Source organism: Gasterosteus aculeatus, chromosome 11 (genome assembly GCF_964276395.1).
Source record: "Gasterosteus aculeatus chromosome 11, fGasAcu3.hap1.1, whole genome shotgun sequence".
NCBI lineage: Eukaryota > Metazoa > Chordata > Actinopteri > Perciformes > Gasterosteidae > Gasterosteus > Gasterosteus aculeatus.
The window spans coordinates 7,230,604-7,242,783 of record NC_135699.1 but is presented as its reverse complement, the minus strand read 5'-3'; the positions used below and the strand labels follow the sequence as shown (position 1 = coordinate 7,242,783).

Genomic DNA, 12,180 nt, shown 5'->3' with positions numbered 1-12,180 from the left:
CCCATTGATTATTTTAATGGTTCTTCATGCTACGCAGTGGTCTTCTGTGTGCCAGCGCCACATCGAGCTCACGCACAGTCCCCCAGGACGAAAATGAAAGCCGTACAGCCTTTTTTTTTGATAAGTGGCAATTATTGAACAGAATCATTACAATCCAATTATTCTAGCTTCCTCCAATCCTCCACATTCGTATTATTCTCTTCGTAACAGTGAAGGTTGGACAGCTGTTCACACAAGTGGGGAAATGGCTTTTGTAAATCACAGCATACACACAAGATAGCATCTCAGCAAATGAAACGTTTGTGGTCTACAGTATGGTGTTTTGATATGTATTAAAGTACCCTGCCATTCATAATGGCGGTCTGCGTGCCGTCTCCCAGAGGGTGGACTCAGGCTGACGTGTGCATCTCCTCTTGTTACTTAGTCAGCCATTAAACTGTCATCTTGCTCTTTCAACCGTCATTTGTCCGTCTGCCATTACCTTGGGAAAAAAAAGAGAAATGTGTGGAGATGAGCTGTGACCATGGTAACTGATTTTTCTTTTCCTCTGTGGGGGTGGGTGAGAACAGCGCGTCCAGATGTAACAAATAAAGAATGGTGAGCACACATCAAAACAGTACAGTAAATGTTGACCAAGCACACTTTCAAAAGGTTATATTCTAAATATAGTATACACGAAGATATCAGCTTTGAGTATACTAATTATGACATACAGCTGATATTCTATGAGTGATGCAGAATAGAAAGGAGATTTCACAATCCTTTATCCTTTAATCAAAGCACAAAACGTGTACATACATGATATACCTTGCAGCCTTGTCATCAAAAAGACATTTTATCTTAAGAAAGGTTCACAACAGCAACATTTGCTTTTTATTGCTGTGCTATCTATGAGTGATTTCTTTTATTTTCTCAGCGTTTAGATGTGCACAACATCAATTTTCAGACATTATGCATCGATTTGAACTCATTTACATTATATTGATACATTTAGCGCAATGGTTGAGTGAGTAAATAACATCTATGCCCTGCCACTTGCCCCCTTCTCTATTTTCTTTGTTTCACTCGTGCATATCACGTTTCTAAAACCATCCAACCAACAACTTCCCATCACCTGACCTACTAATGTGCATATCAAACATGGCAGATATTAGATCATACATCACATCCTCACTAGCAAAGGCTATTTTCTATGCTAACAGCCACTCAATTGATCAAACCAACGGCAAAACAGCAAAACACTTTGAGTCAGCGTGCTCCAAAAACCTAGCTTTGTTTTTAATTTATTTTATTTTATGTGTAGTTACGCTAAAGAGGAGGCGATATGAAAGTCATCCCTGCTGGGTACAGTAAAAAGAGAACAGAAAACACAAGTGATGTCAGCGATTGTGACCACGTCTAGAAAAGTTCCCGACGACTAATATTGTGTCCTCGTGATGAGACTCCGCCCCTCTTTCTTCCCCCTGACGCGCTCTAGTCGCTCTGGGCCTTCTTTAGGTCCTCCGGCTCCATCCGAACCAGCTGACGGTCCTCAGTCACCTCCAACAGAGCCTCCATCTCTGGGCTGTCCAGACTCACCAGCTCCCCTTCCTCCACCTCCACGTGCACCCCCAGGCCGTTCTCCTCTCCGCCCAGCTGGCCCTCGCCTCCCTCGCTTCCCTCTTCCATCTCTGTTTTCTGCACCACCACCACCTGCTCTTCCTCCTCCTCACCTTCTCGGATCTTCTTCACATGGAAGGTGAAGGGGGGCACGCGGTACACGCTGGTCTTGGAGCGAGCGTACACTGTGTGGTCGGGGGTGAGGGACTTCTTTGCATTCTCTCTGGAGCTCTTCATCTTCGCCCTGCGCTCCGTGTTGGGGGTCATGCGGTTCCCCAGCTTGCCCATCTTCATCTCCAGGCTGTGCTTGGTCTTCTCCAGGTTGTCGCGGGTTCTCTGCCTCGTCTTCTCCAGGTTGTCGCGGGTTCTCTGCCTCGTCTTCTCCAGGTTCTCCTTCGTCTTCAACTTGGTCTTCTCCATTTCCTCCTTGGAGAAGACTTTCTTTATGTTGTCCATTTGTTGCTTAGTGGTGCGCTGGAGGCGCTTAGTGCGAGACTCCTCGACGATCTCCTCGATCTCCACCTCCTCGTCCAAATTGAGGTGGCCCGGCTCCTCTTGTCCTTCAGGTATCTGCTCCAGGCCCTCCACGCTTTGGCCTTCGACCACGGTCTCCGCTGCGCTGTGCGTTTTCACCGGCTTCACTTTGTCCTGAGTTGGAAAAATAGACAATAAACAGAAGACACGGAAGAATTAAATTAAGGCCTCACAATGTTGGAATGAGTCATTCTCAATTGGCATATCCCAACAGAATGAGGCACTGATTGTATTCTAAGGTGAATTATGCCTTTTCATTTAATGTGCCATGTGCTGGGGAAAGTGGGGTTTAACGGGCCTTTGGGTGAGAAATGAAGTTGTAAATATGAGCATGATGCTTCACAGGTTAATGTCTCATCCTCATAGTCGCTGTAGCCGTGTTACTGCGTGTAGCGTGCGTAGAGTGCCATCTAGTGGTGTCAATCACATGCCGACATGGCGGCAGCCACATATTTTATACTGTACTGTATAATGTAATGATCTAGTCTGGCGTGGTGACCGTACACCACTCCATGCAACATAAAGATAAAACAAAGGGGATTTAAATAACTGATCTGCAGATCCACAGTTATGTTGAAACTAAAGCCCACTGGGTGCTGCATCTGTAACCACAGGAATATTTCCTGCCACTTTGCTATCATTTCTTTATAAATAGCAAACTCACACTCATTCAATCTTGTGACTTAACAGCTTGATTTCCAATCCAATTGGCCAGAAATCCCATTTTATATTAGAAAAAGATATGTGTTATGTATAAATGGTAGATACGCTATATGTACACTCTACAGCTGATGATGCTGCTTTCGTTTCTCTAAAAAGACTTGGTGTTTTTTTGCGGTTTCACAGTGGTTTTCAAGGCAGCGGAGCAGTTTCACCCGAAACAACTGTATATGTGAAAGTCTGCCGACATCAGTGCTGTCGAAGCAATGTGTGCAGGTTGTGGGGCGGGACCCCCTTGGTAATGGGGTCCGGTAATGCCGGTAATGATAACCCCTTAGCAGCATGTCGGCGGCCCCAAGAGGGATTAACGATGCCACACGGATGCTTCTCTTTATTCAGGCGTAACAGAGTAAGTCACAATGCCTCGATTTGGTTTTATCACATTTACAAAAATGTAATAACATTTTAAAAACACTGGCATCCTTTGATTACTTTGTTTCTACATTATTGTGGTTGTCCTGTGTATAAAGGTTTGAGTAGAAGGTTCATGTGTTAGCTTCAATGAGGTCAAGACATGTGGTTCCTGTCGGTGCCACATGCAGACCAAGCGTCCCTTGGACGGACAGCAGAGAGCAACACATGAGGAGAAGCCATGTTTGAGGGAGAATGGGGAGAGGTAATGTCTTTACTGCCAACATTAATGTTTCAAAGTAAAAGTCAGAAAGGAGGTCAATACAATGGGTTTGGTGGAGTTATGTCATTACAAACTTAGAGTTACGTTTACAGTAAAATTGGATTTCACTGTTGAGCAAGATTGTGAAGGACAAACACCTGTCGGATCATGTGATTGGCTCCCCGGGCACTTTAAATATTGCCATACGATCCTAACATAAAATGGACATTGCTTGCTTATCTGGTGCCGTGTAGGGTGAGGCCTCGTTCTGCTCTGCATGGGTTTATTTTTGGCTGGCCTTTGCATCTCTCCGGATTGAATCTACCACTCACTGGACCTATTTGCACTCCCCCAACACACACACACACACACACAACACCCCTCCTCTCCTGCATGGCAACAGATAAACACACCGCTCTGTGGCCATGGCAACCACGTCGTCTCTGGTGGGTGGTGAGCTGCATAAACAGCTGACCGCTCCACCAGCGTACCAACATTATTGTACTACAATTAAACTCAAATATAACGTGCAGCTGCTTGGCAGACGGGCACTAGATAGCAGAGTGGAATTAATAATATTATTGAGAGACATTTCTGAATGCATGAGGACACAACGGTGCCACGATCTTTTTCCGTTAAGATCATAAACATAGATCTAATGGATAGATATGCAAAGTCCTGAAATGTGACCAGAACCTGGGAAGATAAACTCATGCAGAGTAAACATTTGTAGTGAAAAAGAAAACATCAAATAGCCATTCGGGTGACCTCACATGCCTTGAAGAAAAGTTGTTTACTGCAGAGAATGTGGCTGCTGGGCCAAAACTGAGAGGGCCTAAATTAAATAGGCTATATTTATATCTACATCTCTATATATATATAATATAGATATAAATTAAGTTTTTCAGCATTCTTAAAACTTGACTCGGACCACAGTACCAGTGGACATTGTGATAACATCAGCCAACCCTGTTTGGGTTTCCCTGCCTGATTACAAAGACAGCGCTCAAGGAGGAAGACGGTGGGTCCATTAGTGTTACTGCGTTACCGTCCACTCTCCTCCCACTTAGCAGCAGTGGAAAAGTCAGCACTGTGTGTGTGTGTGTGTGTGTGTGTGTGTGTGTGTGTTTACTGACAGGTCTTAGGGGAATAGTGAGGCTGAGAGAGTGTGTGTCTGTGTGTGCGCGCTCTTTAATAAGAAGGACGTCGGTTGCTAATTTTTCTTTTTCTGCTATTTCTTCCATATACCTCATGGAAAAGGTTGACTAGAAAGAGTTTGTGTGTGTGTGTGCGTGTTTGTCTGTGGGGGGGGGGGGGGGGGGGTTTGGGATCTTTCAAACCGACAACTGTCAGGAGATGCAATCAAAAAGTCCTAGTAGACCGAGGGGAACAATCTGGGGACAGATCTAAGGCCACAACCCATCGAGTAGAAATATTGAAACAGGCCAAGAAGACCTGACAGCAGCGCCTCCTGCTTTGGGGGAGGGAGTTTTATTAAAGATTAGACTGGAGCTTACCTCGTCCTGTGGAAATTATGTAATCTTTTCATAAAAAAAAAAAGAAACATAAACTATTGTATTATTATTCAAGGTGTTTGTGTAACAACTGCAAAGCTTTTTCATTGTTTGAATAGGATCATAAAAATGTTCCCTGCCTGACTCATACCGGGGGCTTGGGGATAATTTAACAACAGGCTGTTGCCATTGACGACGGAGCCCAAGACCACAGCAACCCTGGGCGCATCGCCTGTTAAAATACCTGAACTAATCCACGTGGTCCAACAGCCCTGCTTAGTTATTCAAGTGTATTGTAATTTGTACAACAATTAAGTGCTGTGTGACACGTCAACTATTATTACAAAGCCAGTGTAAAAACGGAAAAGCATTCATGCTATTAATTGTAAATTGGCTCTGTGGGATTAAATTACTATTTAAATCCTAATCTATAATAAATAAATACTGAGAAGGAAAACACTGCATGCATCATGCATGTTTGACTGACTTTTGTTCACATTCGGCAATCCTGATTAGAGACAAACACACACACACACACACACACACACACACACACACACACACACACACACACACACACACACACACACACACACACACACACACACACACACACACACACACACACAGACAGGCAGCGTGATGAAAGGCCTCTCCGGGTGAGTCACACGGCAGCTGTCACATAGCGTCCAGGCCCTGCAGCTGTGCACTTAGCTTCCGCGGTGAGTGACACCTCCGACCCGCTCCTCCCTCCAGGATGGGAGGAAGGCCAAGCGACGGATTGATGGGAAACAGAGGTGGCGGCTCGGTGTTTGACCAGGCACGAACCGCCATGCTTTGATCCCTGAAGAATGCTGTGCGGCTAAAAATAAGCACGGCTAACGTACTGTACCAGTCATAGGTTTGGACACTTTCTCATTGGATTGACAAACCGTGTTCAAACTACAATTACACTTAATGTTGACGCCTTCTGACATGCTCCTAAATGAAGCTCTAACAATTCAAAAGGGTATCTGTGTCTTTCTTGCAGGGACTCTGCAGAACGCGGATTCTGTTTCTTATTCCTCCTTCCGAGCGACCCACGCTGATGGAGCCGTGTGTGTGTCCTGTGGGCAATGGAAATGTTAACAACCAATCCCACTGTGTTTTTAGAAAAGAGAGGGGCTTTGTTTGCCACCGAGCCAACGCGGCGATGTCATGCTACGAGTGCAGACCGCAGGAAGGGAGTTCCTTGGTTTCACTGTCATTTCACACACACACACACACACACACACACACACACACACACACACACACACACACACACACACACACACACACACACACACACACACACACACACACACACACAGGGAAGCCCTTCACCACAGCCCACTGGGACCACTTGAATAAGAGGCTATAGTATCATGCAAAGATATGTACTTTTACATCTCTGCAAACTGGCAGCTACAGCGCTGGAATGTATATTCATTTCTCTGTAATAGTGCCATCCACATCTACAATATAATAATAGGGTTAGTCAAATGTCTTTGCCTTAAAGATTGCAACCAGTGTGGAAACAGCAGTGAATTTTTTCCAGTGAGCAGGAATATGTTTTTTCCAAATATTTTGCACCTTTAAGAGCAAGCAGTTGTTGCAATTATCAATCATTCATTCATTCATTCAAATTTCCACTCGACAGGATGATGTGGGGTGAGGGCATGAACAAGCTGCCAACATGAATACAGGAAACAGGAAAACATAACTGCTGAACTACATCTGGCCAATATGATGCATAATGACGTAACTCCTGGAAAATAAAACCTGGGGGTACGAGAGGGAAAGCAAACAGCCAATCCGTCTCAGTGCTTTGCCTCGTCCTAATCGAGCTGTTGGTGATAATGATTAATGCCGCCACAGCATTGTAGATGGGAAAGGTTGACAGGATGTTGAGCCTTGAGCCTCCATTAACCTTATTTTAACCCAACGTCTGTCACCGAGCTGTCTTTGTATCAATTTACACTGAAAAAGAGTCTTGTCTTGAAGGAAACATATTGTACGCAATGATTCGTTTCTTTTCCTGAGAAAATGTGCAAAAAGTAGGAAATTAAATAAAAGGTGACGGTGCTACTAAGTTTCAACTTCATAGTTTGTCTTTCAAACTGCCCAATTATTTATAGATGAATCATCCTAAACATCCATGTGCATGTAAAATGTAACAGGCAGCAGTGGGAAATACACCAGCACAGTGACCTGACTGCACCCTCCAGCCTTCACACGCAACCTCTTATGTTACAGCAACAGCGCGTTTATTAATAGGAATTTATTGAGGCTGCTTTAAGAACAACTTTTTTTTCTTGGATACTTTAATTGACAGGTTTCAGAAGGTTTGAGGTATCCGTCACCAGTTCTGGTATTTATTGTGGGAGTTAAATTAAAAATATATAAACAACTTATTTTACAGGTAGAAGCGCAGTGTGAAGCCAACAAATAAGGGCCAACCACGGTCATATGATTTCCTAATTGATCAATCAATCAATCAATCAGTCGGTGCTGCTGATCGCTAACTTTAAACTCCCCCCCCTGACCCTATGAAACCCACCTTTCCACCGCAGCGCTGCCGGTTCATCTTTAATAAACGGCCGCATGCCGAGGCAACTTGCCGTACGTACGCTGGCGGTGGCCTTGTCGGTGAAGGTGTGCCTACACATCACATAACTAGAGCGGCGGGTGTCAGCAGCCTCCACTGACTCGCCATGTGGTATGAGGACACATTTCTGTGACCCGGCCAAGACCGCTGCCTACAACTGCTCCGAGTCACGGAAGGGGTATGAGAGGACCGGGGGGTGTGGGGGTTTCTCTCCCAGCTGGTGAAGTCCGTCTGAATGTTGCGTGAGACGGGAAGGCCTGAGGCCGGGCCGCTGTCCTCCCGTGCACGCGGATACATGCGGCTCCCAAGCACATCTGGATGGATTTGGAGTATAAAAGGTGCTTCACACGTGGAGACTTGTGTGTCCACACGAGTACCTGGGGGCTGATTCTGAAATTGTTTTTTTTTGAGGGGGGGGGTGTAAAAAAAAGCAATGTGCAACAAACACCAGTGAATTTGACTCCATAAATAACTCAACCACAACATGTAGACGTGGGTTGGAGTAGCAGGGATCCTCTTTCTGCTGCACCCACTGTATATCAATACCAATGACAGGAGCACTGGCCGGGCTGCAGTAGCACCAGCAGCAAATACAACCTATAGAACGAACCGACACACACACACACAAAAAGTCTATTATTAGAACCAAATGCAAAAAAAAATGCAGCCCGCGACCTCATCACCCTCCGGACGCCGCTTCACACGCAGATGCTCGCACGCCACCGAGCGCTGGAACTCCAAAACCAGCTTGATTCTGTTGCTGACGTGCAGTAGTGAAATGTGGAGCCTGGCAGATATCTTTCCACCCGTCCGGCGAGGAAGAGGAAGAGGAAGAGGAGGAGGAGGAGAAGGAGGAAATGACTGAACGGGCCTGGTTCTTGATTAGAGGGGCACAGAGATGCTATCGTGGTGAATCACAGACTAACTTACAGGCTAATGTTCCAGGGCTTTCTGTTGTTCTTGTTGCCCTCCACACACAAGGGTGTTTGCCTAAGTGCTCCTTAACTAACCCTGCTGGAACGAGATCCAACTGTAGCCTGAAAACAAGTAGTTGGAAAGCTGAAGGGGCCCCAAAAGAGGCCTTGGCTGGATCACCTTGTCTCAAGTAGGTGGAATAGTGATATTCCGTAGGAGCAGGGTATTTGAAGATGAAACTGGACTTTTAGCGAGGCTGTCTGGCTCCGATGTGAGACAGAGACTGTAACCGAGAAGTTATCTCCATGTTAGAGTTGACCACACGGCTATCACTGAGCGGCAGCCAAACACACACCCTGATTCCTGATTCCAGACACACAGCTGCAACTGTATCAGACTCCCACGGACATCTCGCGTTGCATGCACCACATTAATCCACATCATCATATTAACACGCATTATGAAGGGGCAGGTTGCCGTTTGAAATATATAATTTCAAAATGTGGAATGTGGAACACAGGCAAACCACTTTTTTGGACAAGCTGAACTTTCTTCTAGCTGGAGTACGACATTTGCACAGGAACCACATTATCGCTGCGCGGCTTGTTTCTCGGTTTGTTGCCAAGAGGAAATTGCTTAAGCAAAACAGCAGGTTTTTTAACTGTAAGAATGACCCAACAAAGCCCAAATACCTGGCGAAATGAGAAAAAACTGGCCATGTTTATAAAACAATCGAGTTGTATAAGAGGGCGCAGTGGTGAAAGCGGGGCCCCTGCTGGATCAGGGACCGTCCGCGGGCCACAAAGCTCTGATGACAGGCTGCTTGTGCCCAGAGCGGCAGAAGGACCCTGAGCCGCTGCAAGGTCATGCAATAAGGTGCTTGTATTTTAGGACTCCACAAAGGTGCGGCCTAACAAGGCAGGAGATGTTCCACTTCCATGACGAATATTTCAAATTCTAAAAGCCACAAAACTGTGGCAGTGCAAAAGTGCAAAAAGATATTTCACAATTCTGGTCCTTCGGAATTTCAAAACGGGCCATTCTGCATTCTGAGTACTTTTCCTTTGGGTACTTTGAGAATATTTTTGTAATGTATACTTGTAATGCCACTATCACTAACTTTCACTTAGATTCTGGCGGCCCCTGTGCCGTGGTTCTGGGTACTTCGCAGCACCGTGGGGTTCACAAGCATGAAGAAATAAAAAATACCGGTACTTATCTGTATCGTATAGAGTCATTGGGTGACAAATTGAGGGCGTTCATAACCAAAGGTTCCTCACGGTGACTTGAATTGCAACATGGTACTTTTAGGCCATTGTACTTTCACTAAAATGAACCATTAGAGTACATGCCGATGTGTCCATTTGGTGAATCGGCCATCATGACCACACCCTGCTGTTGCCGGGGCGACCCTGCGTGCCAACACTGATGCACGTTTAATTATAAAGCGCCACCGTTGGAGCCTTTCCGGGCCTAAAGGTCCTGAAGCATGAGGCTATTCTCAGAGTGCCCACAGAGGACAGAGTGATGGGAAGTGTGGCCGCGTGTCGTCATTCGCCCGTTCGCTCGCCGCAGGCTTAAAGACGGAGCCGCGGAATCGAACCACTGACACTTCACCACTTGACAGGGACACTTGAGAGTTAAACGCCATCCCGGAGCGGAACGCCAGTTGCAGCCGGGCTAACCCCCCCCCCACCCCTCCCCCCGTCCCCCTACACATCCCACTGGGCCCATTCTTACACATTAACACACAAACGGGAGGTGGAAAGTGGAGAAAGCTGACCGAGAGCCGGCGTTAATTTGCAATGCTGCCAAACTTCTGAGTGGCCTCTGTTCTTTTTGTCACCTGAATACTAACTGGCCCTCGCTTGGCATTTAAATAGACCGAACAGGGGACGGTTCGGTGGACGTGACTGCGTGAGAATATCGCGGCTCGGATGAAAACACAATATAAAACCTATCCTAGAATACAAACAGGGGGGAAAAGGTGGAAGCACGATGGTTTCCTGACCGCTCGGGCCAACGCAGCGTCGCTCGCAGCGGGAGGCACCTGCTTTGCAGAGTAATTTATGAAGGAAGAGCGTCTACGGTTGGATTTCTGCGACATGCCGATAGTGTAACCCCAGGAGGGGTTGTGGGGGGGGGTTTGGCTCCTGTAAGTAAGGTCTACCCACAGAGTAGGCAACGTTGTTCAGGGAAGGTATTCTGCCTTTTTGTGGTGCGATGTGCGCGAGGTAAAGGCCTGCGCGCTTCAGGGTTCAACTGCCAAACATAAAAAGCACACGTAACATGTGTGTCCTTTATCCAGATTATTTTCTACTTTGTTATGTTCATGGTCCCAGCTGTTGGTGAAGGCTCCTTGGAATAAATCACTCAGACTTGTTGCGTTGTCAGATTATTCAAGTGAAGCTCCGTGCGCCATGAAGAGCACTTCTGGGAAAACGTAATAATAAAAACCACATCTTCATCTCACATGCCAGCCGTCTGCCAAGTATCTGGCCTCAGAGCACTCAGCGGCGGGGCGTTGGTTCACTCTCAAGTAGCCCTCCATGCAAGTGTTTATAGGCCTTTTCATTTACACTGGCCGGTCTTTATATAGTTTATTTGGGTAATCGTCAACTCCTGGAGCGAGGCCAAAATCTGCCTTCTTTTTTTCCCCTTATAAGTGAGAGAAGGGACCAGCCTGTCCCCGAGTCTCAACACAAACCGCGCTCCAGCTTCTAAACAGCGTCTGATTCTTCAGAAACATTGCAGCTCGTTAAAGTTTGAGGGGAAAAGCAATTCAGAGATTCACGTCACGGAAACCAGGGAGCAGAAGCCTCCACGTAGTGAACATTCCACCACCAAGAGGTCAACTCGAGCCACGGTGGGACTCCTGCTGTCGGTTTGATGGATCCCCAGGTGCCTTTCGCACTCCGACCCCTGCTAACTTTCCACTGCGGTACGGTGAGGGCAACAACCCCTCCGGCCCCTGAACCTGCGCTGTGAGCGTGAGCTTAACCGCCACATGCAAAGCACAGCAACCACATTGTGGAGCAAAGCTCCGGCCTGTGATAGAAACACACACACACACACACTCTGCAGCTCTCAGTCCTCACCTGGTAGATGAGGACTTTGAAGTTGCGTCTCTTGAGCAGCTCGTTCTCGTTGCTCTCCAGCCTCTTGATCTGGCCCGCCTGCTTCTCCAGGCTGCTGCGCACCGTCTTGACGTTGACGCTGACCTTGCGCACCTTGTCCAGCATCTTGTTGACGGTGTTGGCGGTGCCGACGTGGTTCTTGGACAGCTTCCCCAGCTCCCCCTGGATGGCGGACACCGACTTCTCCATGGCCTCCTGCCGGGCCTCCAGCCCGTTCTGGGTCTGCTGGATCTGGTCGACCACCCCGATGATCTTGTCCAGCAGAGAGAGGACCATGACCCCGTTCATCTGGGCCTCGCTCTTGCCCCCAGAGTCTGGCGCCAGGCCCGTCGTCTTGGCGGGGTCGACGTCGTCATCGGCATCGTCCAGGGCCGGCTGCATGGCGGCACCCACCAGAGCCACCTCGTCATTGTCGTACGGCACTTCCGCAAGGACTATGTGCTCCTTCTTGAGACCTGTATCCGCCATGGCTGTCGGCTCCAAATACAAACTGCCTGCACGCTCACGGCAGATAAAAAT

The 12,180-nt window shown here is 47.2% G+C and overlaps 1 protein-coding gene across 1 annotated transcript; it reads right to left on the bottom strand.

Moving 5' to 3' along the window:
• Window positions 1-750: 750 nt before the first annotated feature.
• cavin1a (caveolae associated protein 1a) lies at window positions 751-12,129 on the bottom strand. Its single transcript, XM_040191693.2, has 2 exons — window positions 11,623-12,129; window positions 751-2,247 (listed from the first exon to the last, which is right to left on the bottom strand). Exons 1-2 carry the CDS (start codon window positions 12,127-12,129, stop codon window positions 1,474-1,476), a joined length of 1,281 nt encoding a protein of 426 aa, XP_040047627.2. The 3' UTR covers window positions 751-1,473.
• Window positions 12,130-12,180: the final 51 nt, after the last annotated feature.